This window comes from Lampetra planeri, chromosome 3 (assembly GCF_965212315.1).
Source record: "Lampetra planeri chromosome 3, kcLamPlan1.2.h2, whole genome shotgun sequence".
NCBI classification, from domain to species: Eukaryota; Metazoa; Chordata; class Hyperoartia; order Petromyzontiformes; family Petromyzontidae; genus Lampetra; species Lampetra planeri.
The window spans coordinates 8265086-8289467 of record NC_136109.1 but is presented as its reverse complement, the minus strand read 5'-3'; the positions used below and the strand labels follow the sequence as shown (position 1 = coordinate 8289467).

The following is a 24382-nucleotide window of genomic DNA, read 5'->3' as shown; positions in this document are numbered from 1 at the left end:
GTCCATATTCGATACCGCGGCGTGAAAGGTGGCAGCGTTTTCGTATTCGCCTCACCAAGTTGGTTTCACACAACAACAACAAAAACACCACCAAACAAAAACAATTCCATCGCATTTGTTGTAATTGCGTGTACGTGTGTGTTTGTTTTGTTTGTTTTGCAGTTGCCCTTTAAACTGTTGCTATATAATCGCGTACCCCCAACTGAGGGTTGAATTCGTGAGGCGTGAACTCGTTGACGACGACGATGACGAAGATGGCGGTGGTCGTGGCGCCAAACGTCACCGCTTGCAAGTCGGGGAAGAAGCGGAGGAAGGAGAACTTTGAGGCGAAGATAACATTGGAACCTGTGAGAAGGAAGAGGAAGACGACGTACAAGATGGGGGAGAGGCGGACCAGGGCTAGGGCGCTAATTTGTCATAATTTGCTCGAGGCGGCCATCCAAAGGACCAGAGCCGAGCTGATTGGTAACTACGTGGAGACGTCCAAGGGAGGAGGAGGGAAAGGATTTCAAGGACGTGGTGAGCAAAGAGATGGAAGTGATGTGCCAATAAAACGTGGTAGTGGTGGACATGGTGGAAGAAACAGAAGAAGAGGGCATTTAGGTCGTGTAATTGGAAGAGGTGGGAAAGTAAATGGTGGTGGTGGATCACGCAGAGGTCGTGGTGGTGGTGGTGATATCCCCACAGGAGAAGGTGCTGGACGTTATTTACCAACAGAACAAGAAGAATGTGGAGTCTCGAGTACAAAACAAAATTGCGGTGTTAGTCAGAGAAGAAGAGGAGGACAAGCGGGAAAGATGCCGGGTCGCTACCTGACCGTCGATTTGGAGGACTTCCAGTTGAATGGGAAGCGTCGTCGTCCCTCCTGCGATGGCTGCAGGATCACTGTGTTAGCCGACGTCCACCGAGACCCCGAGCAAGATGAGGCGGATGGAGGATTTGTTGACGGTGGTGGTGGAGGTGGTGGCGATGACGAGGATGGTGAGGGGAAGAGGCAGCTGATGGACAATGGGGGTGGAGGGGGTGATGACGAGGACGGTGAGAGGAAGAGGCAGCTGATGGACAATGGGGGTGGAGGAGGTGATGATGACAATGAGAGTAAGAAGAAGAGGCAGCTGATGGACAATGTGGGTGGAGGAGGTGATGACGAGGACGGTGAGGGGAAGAGGCAGCTGATGGACAATGGGGGTGGAGGAGGTGATGACGAGGACGGTGAGGGGAAGAGGCAGCTGATGGACAATGGGGGTGGAGGTGGTGATGACGAGGACGGTGAGGGGAAGAGGCAGCTGATGGACAATGGGGGTGGAGGAGGTGATGACGAGGACGGTGAGGGGATGAGGCAGCTGATGGACAATGGGGGTGGAGGTGGTGATGATGATGACAATGAGAGTAACAAGAAGAGGCGGCTGATGGACAAATGGAGGGGTGGTGGTGGAGGAGGTGATGACGAGAACAGTGAGAGGAAGAAGAAGAAGAAGAAGAAGAAGAAGAAAAAGAAGAAGAACAAGAAGAGGAAGCTGATGGACAATGGGGGTGGAGGAGGTGATGACGAGGACGGTGAGGGGAAGAGGCAGCTGATGGACAATGGGGGTGGAGGTGGTGATGATGATGACAGTGAGAGGAAGAAGAAGAGGCGGCTGATGGACAAATGGGGTGGTGGTGGTGGAGGAGGTGGTGATGATGATGACAGTGAGAGGAAGATGAAGAGGCAGCTGATAGACAAATGGGGTGATGGTGGAGGAGGTGGTGATGATGATGACAGTGATAGGAAGAAGAAGAGGCGGCTGATAGACGATGGGGGTGGTAGTGGTGATGATGGTGGTGGTGCAGGAGGAGGTAGTCGTGATGGAGGAGTGGATTGTGGTGGTGCTGGTGGTTTAGAGGCTGATGGTAATTTACTTGCCGGTGGTGCCCTGGGTGGTGTTTCCGTGGGTGGTACACGGGGAGGCACTGGTGTTGTTAGAGGTGGAGAGGGTGTTACGATTGGTGGTGGTGTAGTTGTTAATAATGGAAATAGTAGTGACAGTGAGGGTGGTAGCGTTTTGGCTCCGAGTGGAGGAAATTGTAACGTGGGTGGTGGTGGCAATGGTGGCACTGTTGCTGCAAATGACAGCAGCACTGATTCTGTGGTTGGTGGTATTAGTGGTTATGTGGTTAGTGGCAGTGATGGTTCTATCGTTGATAGTGGTAATGTCGGTGAAGTCAGAGGTAGAGGTGAGGAGTGTTTTCCTGTAGTTAGTAAGAATGGAGTAGATGGTGATGTGGAAGGTGGTTGTGGTGCTATGGGTTCTGTTCGTGGACATAATCTATATGTGCTTGAAGTCGGTAAGGGAACGGATGCCCATAGGGACGGTGATGGTTTGTTAGTTAATGCAGTTGGTAATGCTATCGCTAGTGGAAGTAGTGGTGGTTGCGTGGTTAAAGGCAGCGGTGGTGCTTTAGTTAAGGCTAACAGGGGTCGGGGTGGTCGCGGTAGTCGAGGCGGTGGTAGGGGTGGCGTCGGTGGAAAACGGGCTCGGAGTGGGCCTGCTCTCTCTGATGAACAGTTGCAGATCACCCCGGAGATGGACATCGAGCCGCTGTGGATGGCCAGCCTGCTGGGCCACAGCGACGCTGAAGTGATGCTGAACACCCTCTTCCTCATCAACAGCATCTACTTCAGGCTGGTGACGATGCGCGAGCACGTCAACATGCTCTGGGGCGACGTGCAGTGCCACATGGGCACACAGAGTGACTGCTATCTGCAGTATCGGCCACTTGTGGAAAAGTGTGTGGTACCGCCGCTAAGCTCCATTTTTTGCACGACACGATTTGTAATTTCCAACCCTTTGTAAATGTGTACGGCTTAACGGATGTTTCACCTTGCCAGTCAGTGTGAGTCGCTGATGGGTAGGGCCCAGGATTGGTTGAGATATTACTCGCCGACTGATGGCTGGGAATCTAACTCAGACCACTGGTTCATAATGCAGTACACTCGCCACTGAACCACAGCTCCACCCTTCACGACATAATTCGTTAAATTATTTACCACCATCTACTAAGACAGTTTTTCATAATCCCATTTTAAAGTCTGGAACTCCCTTCCCCCAGCCATTTGTGGTCTTAAACCTGTGCCCTTTATTAAATCCAGATTCAAGAATTCCATTTTTTCCCTCTGCCTGTTGGAGAATTGGCCACCAATACCCATATTCAGGCATGGCATGGTCCGGTTTGAGTAAATACAATCCTTTAACTGGCCCTCAATCCAATCCCTCTATAAAATAAATAGGCTTATTTTTATGGACAGCATTTTAAGATGTCGGATTTACACAATTTGATTTTAATGTCATTTTGCAATATTGTGGTGTTGAAGATGCACTACAGTGTTCATGGCTATAACTTGCCTAAAAGATCAATGAAAAACCGGCAAGATGTGTTTGGAGGCCACATTCTGCTAATGCGACTCGTTAAGTTGAAACTGGTCCAGAATTTGCCTGCTATGTCAAATGCTACTTGGATAATTTTTACTAAAAGACCCAGAAGCTGATGGAATGAAATTTATTTTTTGGCAATGAACGTTGATGTGTTATCCACAGTTCACCAAGCCATACATTTTGTATTGCTATAATGTGTGCTTTGTAGAGCAAAATGAATATAAGGAGACATCAGAAGTATGATAACTTGGGATGTGTTGGGGGGCCTCTTTCATTGACATAATTAACTGATTGGTGTCAATGTGACCCACTAAATTTAGGAAAAGGTTCTATCTTTGGTGTTTTGGTTAGCACAGCAGTTGCAATAATGGATACTTAAATCCCCAGCCTCTGTCCGCCCAGCAGTATAAATGGGTAGATCACAGTCACTTGGAAGATCATGTGTGATGGGGTAAGGTATGTGTACTCTCATCTCTTCCAAGATCTGACGATTGTGGAAGAGTAGGCCTCTTCCAGCATTGGCGTGAGTAAGACATTGCAGGGTTGCACTTTGACCTTTTATTCAGCACGAAGGAAGAGGTTCCCCACCCTTGGTTTACACTGCGATTGTGATTTTGTTCTCAGAGACCACCCGAATGCAGAAAATGACTCTGCGCTACCAAAAATATTTGCCAATGTCGAGCGCTCGGATAGGTGCCCGGTTCAACTGTACTTGTTATACAGCAATCACCGGCCCGAGAAAATGTGCGTTCCCGACGCCCCGTTCTATCTGTCAGTCAACACGAGCAGGGGCGTGGTTTCCACGTTGTTTAAATCCGAGAAGTTGCGCATGATCAAGCTGAAGTGCCTCTGGAAAAACCTGGCCAAGATTCTCAACGTCTCGATGAGTGGAGAGGTGGCACCGCCACAGGAACAGCAGCAGTTTCCCTCGAAGCAATTTTCCGTCGTCTCTGGTAATGATGCGGCAAGGGCGGTTTGGCGGTCAAAAGTGTTGAGAGACTGGCTCCCCTGCCCAGTGTTAATTTATCCAAAATAAATGTGTTGTCTTAGTCTAGTTGACAATCTGAGGAATTATAGGGAAGTCTTAGTCTGGTGATGTCATGCATGTCATTCTTTTTAGTGGATTTGACTAAAGCAGTCAAGGTGTAGACCACTCTAAATAGATTTTTGCACTACAGTCTCTGTGAACTTGGGATTTCTGTTGTTGGTTCAGGACCACCAATGCTCACGAGCGCTGCTTCCTTGCTCAATTGAGCAGGGAGATAGTGTGGCCGAGAATGACAGTGACGAAACGACCAAAATACACTGCCTCGGCTTTTAGCCCCACTGTTGACGATAGAGACATTGGTTTGCATAAAAAATTGGATCAAAGGAAACATTCACCAATGTGTGCGTCAGCCCTTGGATGATTGACATGCATTAAGAAGTAATTGTCACCATACCTTGCAATTGGTGAGTATGCAACCCCATTGGCAGTCCTGAACCCACTTAATATTCCACATACTTTTGTTTTTGGGACCAGACACGCCATACGATGACCATTGAACTCACGAGACTCGTGCTTGTTTTATTGAGTTGTCTATCCTCACACTAGAATTTAAAGTTGGGATCTTCTAATTGTTAATCAAGGGCTTTGCTTCAGAATTTAAATACCAATATACATTAAGAAAATACTGTCATTTATTTTCCCATAAAAGCCACTGAGTTTTAAATACATTTGTTTTCAAGACTCCCGCTTGGGATATTTGGACAATTTTAAGAGTATTTTACGTGGTGGAGGAATCCTAAGATCCTGGAATAAAACTGCATGTGAGGATATAATAAATGTACATATACAGTAGCTGGGTCATCAGCCTATTTGCTGTACTACCATATACTGGCGACTGTAGCTCTTCAGGCTGGGAGTGTGAAATGTTTTCATTTGCCAAATTAATACATAAGGTTGCACTTATTACACAAAGTGCTTGCCACTAATGAACCACAATAACTTTCTGTTCTCGTCAAGGAGCATAAACCATCACAAACTCCGGTTTATTCTCGCAGTGGCTTTTGACTAACCATCGAACAAAGATGGTCACCGCATCACGCGTTTTTAGATGCGCATTTGTGGCCATCTGGAATGCTCTAACGGTATTAGGAAACCACTGGAGCTATGCACTTTCAAATGTAGACTAGAAACGAAATTCCATAGAAATGTTTTTTTGTTTTAACTTTTTTTTCCTTTCTCTGCACCTACAATTAGCACGGTTGGTTACTTTCGTTGCGAAAGAGGTTCAACATACATACAGAAACTTGTAATGTGCTGGATTACAGCACGTTGCAGAGTCAAGTGTATCACTTGACTTTATTTCAAAATACGTTATATTAAAAAATTCATTTATTTTTTGCAACATCCGGAGTGAGCTGACGAGAGCTTTGAAGGCTAATGTTTGTGAATGATGTGCTTTGTACGTGCAGGTGACCAACATACCTTGGCAATGTGTGGAGTTCATGAAAAGCAAGATCAGGCTGTCACCTTGTGCTCAAAATCCACCCCCCAGAAACTCTTCCAGCAAAACAAACTTCCAAGCGTCAGATGTATTGTTCCTACATCCACCACTACCACCGGTAATGCCTGTATTTTATCCTTTTAATTGGTATTCACATAATGTGTCCATGCATATGTGTGTGAGGCTTAGGTTTTGGATTCTAAAATCAGTTTTTAAGGACAATTTCAGTTCTGATTTCTGGAATATTTACATTATATAATAATTGAATGCTTCTTTGTGCTAAAAAGGTGCCTTTAACACCATTTTTGCCGGGAAAAGCGCAGATGTATTGTCACTGAGGTGGTGTCACATTGCGAGAATAACATAGCATGCAAACAGATTGATTGAATTGAAAATATAATTTGTGCGTTTCTCTCGGGTTGTAGGTCTCATGAAAGTGGGTTGGGTTGGTTTGTGCGTAAGATGTCGTTGAATCGGGTTTGGGTTGGGTTAGGTAGTCAGACCTGATTCGATTTCTGGACTTGTACAGTGATGACAACTGGTATATGAACTTTATATAGCCATTAGGTTGACTTAGCATAACATAAGTAGTGTGTGGTGTGGTTAGTATTACTTGGGTAGACAAGTTAGTGGTTGGATGTGGTGCAGCAATACCACCCCATCATGTGCCTACTAGGTGCTTACAAACAGCGATGGGTATTATTTGTGATGTTTCCATTGTAACAGGACTCGGGGCCAAGAACAGTCTGTTATGGGATCAGCAGTAAGGCTCAGATCTGTGTTCCCACAGTTAATGATTTGGCTTCTCCCACTCTGTCACCTTCCATTGACTCCCTCTGCCTACCCTTCATAGTTGAGGGTTGTAATTGGGAAACAATCTTTAAAATATATTTAACACGGGCTTAGTTTAGGTTCATTTACATTTTTTAGGTAAACCACTCCTTCACCAACCCACATTGCTGGTCAATGTGGGTTGGTGAAGGGGGAGACCCAAGACTGGTTAAGACATCACCATCACTTGATGTAAGTCCTGGTGGTAATCAAACTCAAGTTGCTGGGTCCATAGCCTTGTGCACTAACCACTTCACCACTGCTTCGCCCTGGCTTAGGTTAGCCTACACTCAATTCTTATATAAGCGTTCTTCACTAATTTTCTGAGAGGGACCACTTGTGGATAAGGCATCAGTGTGAGGGTCGCCACAAATTTGAAACCATTGGGTTTCACAGAATGAAGGGGTGTTTTCACATTTGTGTATTGTTGGAGGCCACACGTCAGGGGTCCACTAAAGGCCATCGGGTCGCCAATGGTCCGCGGGCCTTGCAATAAAGAACACTGCCATTTATGTAATTTTAAGTCGTGTATGTTTACCAATAACACGGTGGGCAACGTTTTTGGGTTTAGATCACGTTATTTATAAATGTGTCGTAACCCTCCACCACCCGACACGGCCAATGAGTAAAAAAGTGTCACGTTGACAAAAGACAAATAGTTCACTGCTTTAGCCCACCGGTGTGTTGAAGCATGAAACCACAACATTTACAATTTTTGAGTACGACGTTTCTCTGGTAATTGCATCCAGCATCATCGGGCAATGCTTTGGCTTATCCCACTCTGTATGGGTTGATTATGAATAATATTGGTCGCGAAAGCCTACGTGTTAAACGGTGGGCAAGTATGACGAAGCACTTTGAATGGCATCCTTTGCACGAAATAGTGCTATAGAAAGAAATAATTGATTGATATAGAAATAAAGACTTAAGAGATGTCACTGATTGTCAAATAGATGTTATGATTTCGCTTCTCGGGTCGGATTGAATCCTTTGTAAGAATTTGGGCTGAGTGGAAATGTAGATTTCTTTCTCTTCATGGAACCGAAATACTAATTGAAAATGATAATAATTGAACTGCAATGTGAGAATCCACATGCTGGGAGTAACTCGTTTAAAGATGTGTTTGAATGTTACTTAAAAAATGCGGCTTTGAAACAATGTTACCCGTAACAATAGTATATATGTTTGTTGAACTTCCTTGGCACCGTATGTGTAGCCGAGGTGCAGGATATTTTATACATTAAATTACTTAATGATTCTGACATGGACAAAGTGCCCTTACAACAGGTTTATAAGAAAATATTTGATATCACATTTTCATTATCTCATGATTGCATGGGATGAGATCACATGAGTTTAATACAACATTTCAAGAAAAAACTGAAGATAAAACAGCAGCTAAGTGTGCAATGTGCTGAAGAAAAACCGTAACATGGATTTATATTCGTCACTGTTCTAGTGACGAATTGGCATGTTCTGTTAACGTGACAACTAGTTGGCAGTGTCGGGTGGTGGCGGGTTTTAACGATACATTTATATATTTATGCGGTCTAACCCAAAAAACCTTTATTATGGATTTCCTTGTCTGCCTCAATTTATTTACTAGCTGAATAAATTTTTTTACCGTTCTTAACACGTATAACAGGCCACGACAATTCAAAGGCTACAGTAAGTCGTGGCAATGTCTTATGTGCCTCATTAAGCACAGGAGTGGTTGAGCTATGCCAAGAGCACAGCATTAGCGTGGTTATCTTGGAGTCTGACATAGGTCAGTAACAGGAAGTGTTAGATAGCTCTCGTTATAAATGCACTCACTTTCCGACTTTGTAAATTATAATACAGCATATCCATAAAGGTGTCTGCGGTATTGTTAAGTAATTGTAAATCGACAGCAATTTGAACTATGCGGCTGAAATGTTTGCAACGTATTCGTTATATACTTTTTTAAAGTTATACTTTCATTTTTTAAATATTGGGTGATCTTCAACAGCACATAACAGAAGCATTCGACACAATAAAACCTGAGATGTTGGTAAATACCTGAGACTCAATTCATGATAGACATGTGGAGGTGTAGATAGATAAAACTTGTACATGTCAAACCCTTATCGGTGCCTACCTTATTACAGACCAATTCAGACCCTATTGGTCACCCCATGCCCTTAGAAATCTCAACGTTCATCCTACAAATACCATCACAAGAGAGAAACACAAACAAATAGACAAAAAATTATGCCCGTATTGAAACGGCTGTATGCTGTCTGGACCTAAGAACTCAATTTCCTTGTGCAGTACAAGAAAACGGGTAAACTGTATGGGTTGACAGGTATGAAAACTATGCTGCTAAAACTTTATACTACCAAGTATATGCATCGGTGTTAAACCAACGTATCTGAAAATGCTAATTGTAATAACAGTGGATACATTTATGGACACCGTTTTATGATTTTAACAAAATACACAATTATGACGTTGGTAAAATTGGTAAAGTGTTGGACGTAACTAATATGATAAAGTATACATTCTTCTGAAAACTATTAATTCACTTTAAAAGTTTACAAACAAGAAAAAAATAATTTGGCTTGTCACATGAATACGTAATTTTCACCACTGCTTTTAGCTCTACCCACTGCCTGAGCAAGGGACATTTTGTTTTTTTACTTATTTGTACCCCTTTTGTTGTGTGGGTCATAGAAAAATCTCATGATGAGAGCATTTCAACTGCCACGGAATTAATCTCGAGTACTGACCCAATCGTCAACGCCACTGACACAAGGGAGGACACGGACAACCGTTCCACCTCAGAATCGGAGTTAGGGTGCATCAGAATGGACAACAACAATGAGGGCTTTACACAGGGCTCAGTAGCCCTGTCCTCTACAGACTCAATGTACAACTCTGTAACAACGACCACAGGGACCATTCCCAGCACATGGTGCCCAGAGCACAGGAAGTACACGGAGAGTGTGATCTACTTTCTAACCAAGGACAACCTGCCACTGAACACTGTGGAGAAGCCAGGCTTCAAGCACATGCTCAAAGTACTCAACTCATCCTACAAGCTGCCTGACGTTGGCTTCTTCTCCAAAGTGGTGCTGCCCAGAGTCTACAATGAGATATTCCAAAACCTTTTGGAAATACTGCACAAGGACTGCACGGGCTTGTTTGCCATGACCGCTCAGACTAGGAAGATTGAGAGTGAGGTGCACATGTACTTCATGGTGCACTACATAGATGTCAACTGGAATATGCACAGGTACTGGCTCCATGAGGAACACTGCTCGTCAAGTGGCCTTAGGACAGAGGAACTGGATGCGGTGCTAAAACACATTCTCATGGTCTGGAGGCTCAAAGCCAAGAACATGGTGGCCTTCACTACGGACTTGACAAGCGACGTAGTCAATACATGTGCTTTGCACGGCAGCTACTTTGTGCCCTGCGTCAACTGGTGCCTGAGCCTGGCCATTCACAAGGGCCTGAACGGCATGCGGCTGCAGAATTTGGTTGAGGCCAGCAAGGTTGTGGAAAGAAAATTTGAGGGCTTGCGCTCGGCACCCACACAGGGCCGGCTGGAAAGAGAGGAGCACATGTCAAGTTGGATCGAAACTCTAGAGCTGCTGCAGGAGATGCATCACATTTACACAAGTCCCTTGGATTCGCATTCTAGCAGCAATTTGGAGCAGTTACCGCTGCTGGATTTGCAGGTAGGAAGGTGTTTTGATTGTGGGATTTAAAGGAATATGCAGCCGCGAATTTTTATTGTTATTTGCTACATGCATGCCTGATAGGTTTGTCATCTGTGAAGTACAAAATAGTGGGACATTCTGCGAATAAAACTATCTCACAATACTGTAAGAGGGGATAATTACTTGTAAAATGCATTTTTTTAGTGGTGTATTCTCATGCAGCTGACAAAAGCTGAAACTTTTAATGCCTATAGAAGACATACCGATTTCCCAGGATAGTTACCTCAAAAGGAGGACTTGCTGAGATATGGCGATATAGAGGTTGTGGTTATAATTAACCAGGACAGGTGGCAACCCTAGTGTCTGGGCTGTGTATCTCAGGCTATCCACTATAATCCTGAATAGAAAAAAAAGAAACCAAAAAAATCGTGGCAAGGCACTATTATAACACTCCAGTGACATCAATGCATTGAAATTGTAAAAGAGCTAGGAGAGTAATAATGCTGCTCACAAACCGAGCACAGGCTCAAAGGTGCCCCTCAAAAGGGCGCCGTGGTGGCGAGATGTTAACTCCCTCACCTGGTACGCAGGAGGCCGTTGGTTATATCCCGACCCTAACGCCTGTATATATTTGGAGTTTGCATGTTCTCCCCGTGGCGGTGTGGATTTTTTTTCCAGGTCCTCTGGTTTTTCCCTCCACATTTAGAATCAAAATTCGTCTATAGCTGCTTTAAATTTCCACGTGATAAGCTACTTCGTTTGGCTATCATTTGTGGCCAGGTCGCTTCTGAAAAAATTGCTACATAGCTTAGTGGGCCTTACCTGGTAAGATAAAAAATTGTTTTAAGTAGTTTATAATTTAACTGTGATTGAAAAAAAATATCCCCAATATATCTGCCTCGCACACAGGACCTGGACTCCCTGCAGTCAGTAGTCCTCGTGCTTCAGGCCCTGCGTCGATTTGTGGTGGAGTTGGCGTGCGAGCCCCACGTGCCTGCATCGGCGCTGGAGCCGCTACTGCAGCACGTCAAGGGCATCCTCGTTGAAGAGCACTGGGACACACCCATGAGCCTGTGCCTCAAGGCTGCCATTTGCCACTCCCTAAGCATATTGTATACTGATCGCGTGGACACCGCCAAATTCCTGCAACTGTGCACCATCCTCGACCCCAGGTGCCACCGACAAGCCCCACTGGTGTCTGCAGATAGGCACACCGCAGGGGATATGCTGAAAATGTTTATCTTACATCTCCTTTGTTAATTCTTTCCAGCTGAGGTTTAAAGCGTTCATGCATTAGCTGCAATATATTTGCAATATATATTTTTTTATACATTTATGTTAAGGACTTACCTTATAGAAAAGTGGCTAAATTGATTAAAGGGTTGCCCAAAACTTGGTGATAAAAAACAGGGCTAAATACATTAGCCTTTTGTGGCCAGTGTACGTGCTTCGCTTCACCATTGTGACATTATTGTGCGGCTCATAAGCTGACATAATTATTAATTCATACTTCTGAGCAGAACCGCATCATAGAAAGCATTAGAAAATCCATGCAAGTACAAATATTTTTGCAAAAAATATGTTGAAAAAATACATTAATCATTCATTGATTTTTTAATTCAAATTTATTCTTATACTAATGATATTCATTTCAGCTGTTTGTCAAACCACTGCTGGATGAACCCTTTACCACACTATGTGGACATCTGTGGTTTTATCATACTTTGCCATTCTGGTCAGTGAGGGTTGGTGAAGTGGGTACCCAGGACCGTTTCAAATATCGCTCGCCACTGTTAGCAAATGCCAGAACTCAAACTCGATTCACTGAATTCAAAGGGAAATGTCCTAGCAACCCCATACTCACTATAGATGCATTGAATGGTATGTATGTAAATGTAAAGTTATGGTAAAGCACATAATTGTAGGATTTTTGTGATGACACCGATATCACAAGACCAATTAATGCAGTGCCAATAAACCGTTAAACTCGTGTCAGACAGATGACAAACTGCTTTGGTATATATCAACACCTATTTGTGTTTGAGTTGTCGCCTTTTAAGTCTGTGCACATTGGTTACCAAGATAAGACATCAACTTTTCTCCACTTTAAAACTCAGTTTAACAGCAGGTAGCTAAAACCCAGATGGCGAGATGTTAACTACTTCACCTGGTATACAGGAGGTCGTGGGTTCGATCCTGACCCTGACGCTTGTATATTTGGAGTTTGCATGTTCACCCCGTGGTCTCGTGAATTTTTCTCTGGGTCCTCCGGTTTTTCCCTCCACATTTAGCCACATGCATTTCGATTATTTGGCTGCTAGAAATTTTATTGAGCTATTATTTATGGCTTCTGAAAAAGCTCAGTGTGCCTTATCTGGTAAAATAAAAAATAGTTTAGTTTAAACCCGGTATCTTAGTCGTGCTGACTGTTTATGATGACAAGTCCATTATGAGCCACTACACCACATCTAAATCTGCGGATCCAAAACCTGTATAAACGCTCCTATGCTTTCTCCTCGATCCAACCTTGCAGGTTTCGCAGCTTTCCCATGGCCGGCGTGGCCGAGGTGCTTCCGCTGGCCCTGAACGAAATGAACAAGGTGATGTCAGCATGGCTTGTGGTGGACGGGAGGCCTGAGCTCACCCCTACCGGTTCAAGCATTGCACCGGGCCAGGCCACGGCCATTGATACTAGACCCAGCAGCTTTGGCCTTGGGGCCAATATTCCTCCAGCCAGCGGCCTCAAAAGCATCTTCAAGAAAGAAAGCGGGAATGCCCTCCACCACACTCTGCCCGAGCAGGTACATGACACGCACCCCATACACACACACACACGGCTAGTATATATGTATGTTGAACTTCTTTAGGCACTTATTCTTTGGGTCTTTCGGTAAAGTCACGTAGATAGGTACAAATTAATAAAAAATAATACATATAAAATTTAACTACGACGCTTCGATCACAACACAAGCGATCGTCATCAGGAGGAAAGAGGGAGAAAGCTGCTGAATTTATAAACGAAATTGGTGGGGCTCGTCATGCTAATGTGAGAAATTAGCATGTTAATGTAAGATCGCAGAGCCACCACGACGTAGTGGTCGGCGTCCAGAGCCGAAGCCACGGGGAATTTTTTTTTACATCGGAAGGTGGCAGGATGATTTTGTACCCATCCTCGGTTAAAATTGTGTCTGTGCCTGTATATATGGATGGCTTCATAAACGGATCTTTGTTGATAGCCAGTGGGAAAACAAAGTACCTTCATCTTAGAGAAATCTATTTTATGTGCGCCAACTGCATTAAAACAATGATCAGCCACGGCCAATGTGTTGGTCCTGCCGTGTTTCAAATATGCCTTATGCTCACGAACACGGTCCGAAACATGTCGCTTAGTTTCCCCAAAGAAATTGCTGCCGCAGACGCAGCTTAGTTTGTAGACGCCAGGGTATTGCATTTTAGGGATCCTATCCTTCACAGATGAGATCAGATCACGAATTTTATGTACTGTGTTAAATCGAGCCTGTATCTTGTGTTTGTTCAAGATTTTGGAAATATTTTTGGTGACCCCTACTATGTATGGCAATGTGATGGTTTTGATTGGATCCTCAGATGGTTCTTTCCAACGGTTGGGGTGGTAGCTTTACGGATTGTGGTCCGAATATCCATTCATCTTGAGAACTTGGTGTATGTGTTTCAGTTCACTGGCTAGGTGATGATGGTCGGAGATGCATCGAGCTCTATGGTGTAGAGTTATGATGAGGGAATTCTTCTGAGATGGATGGTGGTGGGAGTCAGGTTTTAGGTAGGCATCCGTATGAGTTGCTTACCTGTAGACAGTATCCCATTGAGCCATCTGGTCTCTTTTCGATTACAACATCCAAAAATGGTGGCTTGCCATTCTTTTCCACCTCCATGGTGAATTTGATGGCTGGGTGTATGGAATTAATGTGGTTCAGGAATTGGTTCAGAGCTGGTCGGCTATGTGGCCAGATGACGAATGTGTCATCTACGTACCTCTTCCACAAGGACGGACGTAGAATGGATGCCTGGATGCCGTCTGTCTCAAAATTTTCCATGAAAACATTGGCTACAACCGGAGATGAGGGAGAACCCATTGGGGTGCCTTCAACTTGTTTGTAAAATGTTCCATTCCAGGTGAAGTATGTATTGGTGAGGCAGTGTCTAACCAGGGCCGGTACATCAGTATTCAATCCATGTTGGACTAAATCTTCAATAATTGCAATGGTGTCGGGCACAGGAACTTTGGTGAACAAAGAAACTACATCGAAACTAACGAGCAAATCACCTGGAGATAGTGAGATGTTTTAAATTAAGGATACCAAGTGAGCTGAGGACCAAATCAAAACCATCACCTTGCCATACATAGCAGGGATCACCAAAAAGATTTCCAAAATGTTGAGCAAACACAAGATCCTGGCGTCTACAAACTAAGCTGTGTCTGCGGCAGTAGTTATACTGGGGAAACTAAGCGAAATGTCTCAGACCGTGTTTGTGAGCATAAGGCAGATTTGAAACACGGTAGGACCAACACGTCGGCCGTGGCTGATCATTATTTTAATGCAGTTGGCTCACACGAAATAGATTTCTCTAAGACGAAGGTACTTTGTAAGCCCACTGGCTATCAACAAAGATTCGTTCATGAAGCCATCCATATATACAGACACAATTTCAACCGAGAGTATGGGTACAAACTCAGAAATCATGGCAAAGACGTCATCAACCAGTTTAAGTCATAACTGGCTGTGATGTTCCCATCCTGAAACCTTCCGATGTTAATTTTTTTTCCCTTCCCTTCCCCGTGGCTTCGGCTCTCCGATTTCGCATTAACAGGTTGAATTTTTCGCGCCAACGTGGCCACCTCCGGATGCTGACCACTACGTCGCGGTGGCTCTGCGATCTAACATTAACATGCTAATAATATTATAATAGTTTTTTTACCTATTTATCTGGCAACAAAACTGACACCTTTTTCTAAAAGGAGTCATATTTGCATTGACCACAATACCTGCGGTCGGAATGCAAAAGGCGCCTTTTGGCGTCATCTGGTCCAACACCATGTGAGACTAGGCTCTAAGAAAAGCTGTCTCGGGTGTGGACCAATCAATTTCAAGGACAGTGCATACATTATCAGAGTTGTGTTTTTTGTTTGCATTCCGACCGCAGGTATTGTGGCCTATGCAAACATGATTCCTTGTAAAAAAAGTGTCAGTTTTGTTGCCAGATAAAAGGGTAAAAAACAATGATCACATTTTGCTCTTGGCAAAGGAGGTTCCAATGGTGATTAACATGCTAATTTCTGACATTAACAGCACTATTCCCGCCTACTAGGACTACACCCTATAAAACAGTCTGCATTCAGCAGCGTTTCCCCTCTTTTCTCCTGATGACGATCGCTTGTGTTGCGATTGAAACATCGTAGTTTTATTTTATATTTATTATTTTGATTAATTTGTACCTATCTACGTGACTTTACCGAAAGACCCAAAGAATATGAATTCCTGCAGTCACGAAAGCTTTAAGTCAAGGATTTTGTATTTAGCCGACCATGCTAATCGGAGGTGCGGGGGAAGAACCCATGCTTGGGCTTGGATCAGCGCTACAAGAGGCTCGTGTTAATCAGGCTGATGTGTGTGCGCATACTGGGCAGGTGACAATTCACTCTCCCTCTATGATCTGACAAATCATTATGCAATCTTGATTTGTGATTCAACTCAATGACGAGGATTGTATTTTCATTTGTGTTGTCTTTTGTCAGCAGTATTATTCATACTGTGACCTTAAAAGGAAATTTAGATGTTTGTGGATAACTTGCATTAATCATATATCGTTTATTATTATTATACTAATTATCCGATGCAGATATAATGAACAAAATATAAAATATTAATTGATCAATTGTTCCATGGTATAACTTTGTTTTTCAGACTGCTTGGACAGGCTTGCTGAAACTTTGTTTTTTACACGCTTTTGTTTAACTCACTCTGTTGTTGTTGTTGTCTTATCCTCAAATCTTGTAACTCAATTTTAACGCACTCCCCAATGTGGTATCGACTGCACACTTCGTATACTTATGTCTTACTGATGACAATACTATATTCTATCATAAAAAAACAATTTAAACCATCTTTTTTATATTTTATGTTTCGGCTTGGGTCTAATTGTCCACGCTCAACTGTAAATCACCACGGTCCCTTACGTTATGGCAAGTTTCGGGGCCACTTCCTGGAGTCGTGGAGTTTTGCCATTACGAGTACGGTACATTTCATTAAAGCGTGTTTAAAAAAAAGTGTTTTAAAATATTATTACCTTCTTATACTACTTTAAATAATAAACGAATCAACTACTTGGAGAGGGCATGCTGTAATTTACCTTCACATTTATCCCCGGTGAAAAATAAGCAGATGTCTGCATGCTCATGTTGTGCAGATGGCCGTGGAGCTGGAGATGTATCTGCACGAGCCCCCTCCAGACATGAGCAGCTGCCCGCTGATGTGGTGGCGCTTCGCCGAGCAACGCTTCCCTGCGCTCGCCCTGCTTGCCCGTGCATGCCTGTGCATCCCGGCCATGGCGAGCAGCTCCAGCCCGGCCTTACCTCGGCCTGGCAACAGCACCAACAGCGGTAGCAACAGCACCAACAGCGGTAGCAACAGTCCTAGAACAGACAGAGACCAGAAGTTACTCGACCAGATAGTGTTTCTTTCCACAAATTTGCCATAAGCCATGTATACACACCGGCACACTTGTTCGATATTAACACTGGTCAACAAAAATTAGTTTTCTGGTCTGGACTTTAGCAGCGGTTTTAGACTAATTTCAGGGTGCTGATTCCAAATCTGATACTCAGATTTGTTCTATGACATCTCATTTTTATGATATCGGCATACCCCGTTTTCATTGATTTTACCCGAAATTAACTCTGTCACTTATGATTGCAAGTTGTTGCGAGTCAATGACTGCTTTAGTGTTAAAATATGGTGCTGTATTTTTAGGATAGTGTGTTTATAATATCATTTAATGTAGATATCCACATTTATTTAATATTTTTCTTCTGCAGTTTTGATTGAAAATGCAATATTTTATATCTCAAAAACTGATGCCAGATTTGGAATCAGCACCCCAAAATTACCTTAAACCCGTTGGAATACCTTATGCCAGAAAAAGTGTGTTGTCCAGTGTAATGTTTTTTGGCATTACATAGTTGTAGTGTAAACGCATTATTCATTGGTTGTCACAGTTGTGTTAGTAACTTCTCCGAATCTTATGGGGTTGTACCACGTTGTTTGGCATGTTTGACGTTTTTGAAGTTCCCAGCACGACATGCCAAAAATTACGGTACAACCTGAAAACACATCGGAGGGCATTAATCGTGTTGACACTGGAAAGATTCTGAACAACACGAGGAAGATTACTTTGTGAACCACTGATTAAAACATAAATTGTTTGGTAATACAAAAGAGCATGTTAAATTAGTAACAATGGTTCCCCGAACATAAAAAAAAATCTGGCCATACCATCAATACTCCATTCTTGTATAAAAAGTTAATCTTGATACTTGTCACATTATTCCTCTTTTTAAAATAGTTTTCTTAAACTTAATTTTAGAGAAAAGATTTGCCCATCGGCTGCAGTTTTTGAATGCGATTTCACATTGTCCAGAGTTTGCGGGGAAGTGAGTTTGTAAATGGTGCAGTGTAAATGCGTAACAGACCTCATATGGACGAGCAATGGGTGAGTAAAATCACTACTCACTTATGCTCGCTACAAAAAACACCACCCACTGCTTGTCATCCACCTAATATTATTTATCTACAGCCAGCAAAACATACAAATGCCACTGCAAGATAACAGAGTTGCTATTCACGTGGTCACCATTCAATTACCTATTCCTGCATGCTCATATTAAAATTTAACAGTGGTTATTTACAATGTCCATCATTGTAAATGTTTCCTATTGTCTGCTATAACGAGCTCGTCAGGTTGTTCAGGATGCCTTGTTAATTGTTAGTGTAAACATGTGATTTAGTCCATGGGCCAAAAGTTTCGGTTTTGTACAGCGTGTGGTCTAGATGTCTTGTGACCCCCCAATTTAATTATATAAAGCTTGATATTGTTTAAGTAAGTTATATTGAAAACAGAAATTGATAGGAAAAACGTCTTATGGGTCAATTAGTTGGTGATCACGAGACATCTGCATCACCCTGCACAATGCTAGTGGAGGTATTGGTTCTATACAATGCATGCCCAATGGAAGTGAGTAAAATGCAACATTGTTGTCAATGTTTATTACATCTACATTTCATCTATGGTTATCATTAGGATTGTATAAGATACACAACAGTTGTATCATACATTTTACTATATATTTTATCGTAGTTATCAGTGCACTTAATAAGTAAATTTGGAAATAACTAGCTATTACCAAATACATTTGCAAAACTTTTTCCAGATTACTTAACAGAATGGGGGTTAACTATGAAGCCATAATTTTCTGCTTTTATTTCGTGGTCATGATTACGTAGGTTGTAAAGTTGCAATGATTAGAAGACTATTGGCAAGCTTTTATTGAATTTAACTTTTCAGTCATTTCGTTCATACTGGAAGTATGCAAAATCATAAAACAATTATATAAAATAGAATACAATTATAAAGTTACGGGAAACTGATATCGTACTTTCGGAATGTTTTATTGTATTGTCAAAAATATCACAGCAAGGCGAGTTATCAGCATTAAGGGATCCCTAAATCGTAGCCTACTCCTACGGACCTGCGATTTGACAATCCACCTAGCACCTGTACAAGATCTGATTTCATTTATCCATATCCTCGGCCAATATTGTACAGTTATGGATGTTTATAACACACTAACTTTGCCATTTTATTTGGGTCTTTCGGTAAAGTCACAGATAGGTTCAAAGAAAATAACAACAAAAAACTAGGACGTTTCGATCGCAACACCAGTGTTCATCATCAGGAACGCTTGTGTTGCGATCGAAACGTCGTAGTTTTTTTGTTATTTTCTTTGAACCTATGTACGTGACTTTACCAAAAGACCCAAAGAATATGAATTCCTGCAGCCATGAAAGGTTTAAGTCAAGATTTAACTTTTCCATCTCGGGTACTACAAATTAAGTCACGTTTTGGTAAGGGCTCATGGATTAATTTATGGCATGTTGCCGTGGGGTTTTCTGAGGTGGTAAATTTTACAAGTTGTTTCCTGTAGATTTAACAGGACAAAAGATGTACATTTCATGGACAAAAACTCTCAGCCTTATCCAGACCACCAGCTCAAAATGACAGCATGTGTGTCCGTTTTGTTGTTTTAGGCCAACTTAATAATAACATGTGGCCAACCAACAGCAGCGACTTACGTAGTTATTTCCAATATAACTCATCAGTACGGCACATTCACCAATGCGCACCACATCCACGTCTCCTGGGAACCCCATATACATCGGGGCTTCCCTTTAAACTACAGTACAACCTTGGATTGCGAGCATAATTCATTCCGGAAACGTGTTTGTAAACCAAAGCACTCGTATATCAAAGCACTCGTATATCAGTTGTGATCACGTGACGCTCGGAAGACAAAGCGTAAACACGTACTACTCGTATTGCAAGACCTCGCTCGTTTATCAAATAAATATTTATTGAAAAATTTTGCCCGTCTTGCAAAACATTCGCAGACCAAGTTACTCGCAATCCAAGGTTTTACTGTATTTCGAACCATTAGCATCCCTATATGAAATCACATTGCATTGTTAAATCCTCGTGTTCCAACCTGCACTATTTATTGTGGTGATGTTTTCTCATTTTACAGATTGCAATGAACGTTTGTTACCAGTTGGTATGGTGCATTTGAAAAAATCGTTAATATAAGCAAGTTAATCTGTTTTTGGAGTGTCACGTGTTCTTAAACTATGCCTTTGTCCCGGCAGATTAAATGCAATAAAAATTTACTTGGGCACAAATAAAGCGGCGTCCCATAAGATTTCATCAACTGACAACTAAACAATTGGTGACATAGTCCAAGGTTTGGTAATGATTGTACATCTACAGTGAGGGAAAAAAGTATTTGATCCCCTGCTGATTTTGTATGTTTGCCCACTGACAAAGAAAATGATCAGTCTATAATTTTAATGGTAGGTTTATTTGAACAGTGAGAGACAGAATAACAACAAAAAAATCCAGAAAAACGCATGTCAAAAATGTTATAAATTTATTTGCATTTTAATGAGCGAAATAAGTATTTGACCCCTCTGCAAAACATGAATTAGTACTTGGTGGCAAAACCCTTGTTGGCAATCACAGAGGTCAGACGTTCTTGTAGTTGGCCATCGGGTTTTCACACATCTCAGGAGGGATTTTGTCCCACTCCTCTTTGCAGATCTTCTCCAAGTCATTAAGGTTTCGAAGCTGACGTTTGGCAACTCGAACCTTCAACTCCACAGATTTTCTATGGGATTAAGGTCTGGAGACTGGCTAGGCAGAGGGAGCTGAAAGGTTTTTTTGTTGTTATTCTGTCTCTCACTTCAAATAAACCTACCATTAAAATTATAGACTGATCATTTCTTTGTCAGTGGGCAAACGTACAAAATCAGCAGGGGATCAAATACTTTTTCCCTCACTGTATGATTGTATGTGTGCTTTGATGAAGGGCTATTGCCAGAAACGTTGACTATTTTTGTTTTCTTTAAGACAGTATTAACGAATATGTTTAGTTTTTGTGTTAATCGTCCCTATGATTGGATTAAAACATCTTCGGGATATAAGAATGCATTTTTTTACATAGTGCTTTTTTCATGCTCAAATTACTGAACAATAACAAGTATAACCCGTAAAAACAAAGGTTTTCACTATAAATCCTTTATATGCGTGGCGGCTAGAGTCCTCTCGTCCTCTGGCTTGAGATGGCTGCCACCTATGGGTCAGATGATTGCATGGCAACATTAAGCAATTGATAATAAAATAGAATATTTTTGTCCTAAAAAGTGTAAAATTTTGGGAAAAAAATTTCACGAACATTAATTGTCACGCACAACGAGTCTGTGTGGAAAATGTCAGCTCGATTGGATCACGGGAAGTGGGTTAAAAAACGACCGAAAGATTTGCACGGTCCTAAGCAAGCGCGCAAGTGAACTTAATATAAAGGATTTAAAAAGTGTTCATATTTGCGGAATACACCACGCCGCCGTTGACCCTGGCCATTGACCGAGCAACCCAACGTTCCTAGTAGCTCCCTCCACAGGAATGTGTTGTGTTCTTTGCTATTTGTGCGGTTGAGTAGTGGCTGTGGAATTTTGAATCGGTTGAAGCTGTGAGAGGAGATTGGTGGGAGCACCAGCAAGGAATGAGTTACAATAATCAAGGCGTGATAGAATGAATGCGTGGATAAGCTGATAGGCGTCGGAGAGGGATGAGTGATCGGATGTGGGAGATGATGCCGAGGTGGAAGAATGACACTTTTATGATGTTGAGTAGTGGCTGTGGAATTTTGAATCGGTTGAAGCTGTGAGAGGAGATTGGTGGGAGCACCAGCAAGGAATGAGTTACAATAATCAAGGCGTGATAGAATGAATGCGTGGATAAGCTGATAGGCGTCGGAGAGGGATGAGTGATCGGATGTGGGAGATGATGCCGAGGTGGAAGAATGACACTTTTATGATGTGGTTAATGTGGGACTGATAAGGGGCCAATCTATTTAGTGTACGTACGCAAAAATCTGTCAAAACTTGAACCACGCAGAAACGATCAAGAATTAATATTAACGTGTTTAAGCAAACAGTCCACCGCCTGACTATCTGCTATCTAACTCATTTGAAGGCCAATGTAGACAAATTATTATCGAGGCTTCACCCCTCCCCCCGTTTCCTATGCGTACGGACAGTGTCAGTACCCCCATACGCAAGCGTACGCATTTGGGTTAACCCCCCCCGCCATGCGTTCGTACTAAATGGATGGCCCCTAATTGAGGGAGAAATCGAAGATGATGCCAAGATATCTGACAATGGGTGAGGTTATTATGATGGTGTCGTCGCCTCGGGTAAGTGAAAATGTGTCGACGTTCCAAAGAAGGGCCTTTGTCCCAAATAAAAGAAATTCAGGTTTGTCACAGTTGACTTAAAAAAGTACTGCGACATCCACGGATTGATTTCAACCAGGCAGTGAGTGAGTTGAGAGACCTCAGCTTGACTACCACCTCTAGTGCTGAGATAGATTTGAGTGTCATCAGCATAAAAGTGGTAGCCAAGCCCAAATCTGCGGAGAATGTGGCCCAGAGGTAGCCAAGAATGTCTGTGTGTAACGCGCGTGACGTCACTACATGCCCCCCCCCCCTTCATTAATATTCATGAGCGGGTGGATTTTTTCACTCACGCAGAAGGTCGAGCGGAAATAAAAAAATATCGAAAATTTGCTTTAAGTTTGAAATTTTTTTATTTAAAGTTAATCTAATAAATAATTCTACGCAGCAACAAAGTGGATTTGGTGTCTTTATTTATTCAGCACTTGAGACAAAAGGTTAGTCTAATTTATGCTTCTACATTATGGTAAAATAGTAATTTCTCGGTGATTTTCCAGATATTGTATCGAATTCCAATTTATTTCAACCCCAGCGACCGAAAGCAGAAGAGAATAAAGTATCAGAGCAGTGAATTTGAACAAATTGAAGGTCAGTTATATACAGTGCTTCAGTGACATGAAGTGAAGTGTTTAATGACTTCGTTTTGTGCCAGAATCACTGCCATTAATCCAGTGCTACAGTGAACTGCAGTGAAGTGTTTTATGACTTCGTTTTGTGCCAGATTCACTGCCATTAATACAGTCCTACAGTGAAATGCAGTGAAGTGTTTGATGACATACTTTTGTTCAAGATTCACTGCCGTTAAATTTACACAAAATTCAATTATGCTCTGCTCAATGTTTTCGTCAATATTACAGCTTCCGTCCTAGGACGGGCAAACAAGCTAGCACAATATAACAGACCAAGGACAGAGCCCTGAGAGACAGTGAGCAACTGATGTGGGGCTGGCTTTACAGTTGCCAAGACAGACATACTCAGTCCTCCATAATAGAGGGTTTTTTTAGGTTACAATACTGTTTTGGGCCTCGATGCCTCGTCTAAGGGAAGTTGCCAAAATACTGAAAGTAAATCCAAGGTGGAGGAAAATGGAGCCCCTGACAATGCATCAAATGAGTCGTCAATGTGCGAGAGCGGGTACGCATCAGCCAACGTGACCTTCTACGTGACTTTACCGAAAGAACCAAGAATATGAATCCCTGCAGTCACGAAAGCTTTAAATAAAAATTCAACGTGACCTTGTTTAGGCGACGGAAATCGACGCAAAACCTCAGGTTTTTTAAACAAGTACCACGGGAGCCCCCCAAGGGCTGGTGGATGGAGAAATGAAGTTCGCCACTAACATATCGTTCACCACCTGCTCATACGATATGAATTTTACAGGGAGGAACAATGTTCCACACTGCCCACCAGGGATTATTTAGCTGTCTGTCTGATTGTCTATCGTACATAAATAAATATATAATACACACAGCTCTTTGATTGGTGGAGACCTACTGCCGGGTACGGAGAGGGGAGGTGCCTAAGGGAGGAGGGTCAGGGGAGGGGCCTAAGGAAGGGGGGAGTCAGGAGAGGGGCCTGAGGGGGGGGGGGGGTCAGGGGAGGGGCCTGAGGGGGGGGGGTCAGCGGAGGGGCTTGAGGGAGGGGGGGTCAGGGGAGGGGCCTAAGGATATGGGTGGGGGGGGGTGTTCAGGGGAGGGGCCTAACAGAAGGGGGGTTAGGGGAGGGGCCTAAGGGAAGGGGGGTCAGGGGTGGGGCCTGAGGATATGGGGGGGGGGGGGTAGTCAGGGGAGGGGCCTAAGGGAAAGGGGGTCAGGGGAGGGGCCTAAGGGAGGAGGGGCCTAAGGGAGGGGGGGGGGGCGATAGTTA

At 43.0% G+C, this 24382-nt stretch overlaps 1 protein-coding gene across 1 annotated transcript; it reads left to right on the top strand.

Moving 5' to 3' along the window:
• On the top strand, positions 1 to 20405 carry LOC144737628 (uncharacterized). Its single transcript, XM_078620400.1, has 8 exons — positions 1 to 58; positions 163 to 2767; positions 4038 to 4366; positions 5871 to 6020; positions 9428 to 10437; positions 11329 to 11591; positions 12953 to 13220; positions 16864 to 20405. Exons 2-8 carry the CDS (start codon positions 246 to 248, stop codon positions 17152 to 17154), a joined length of 4833 nt encoding a protein of 1610 aa, XP_078476526.1. The 5' UTR covers positions 1 to 58; positions 163 to 245; the 3' UTR covers positions 17155 to 20405.
• Positions 20406 to 24382: the final 3977 nt, after the last annotated feature.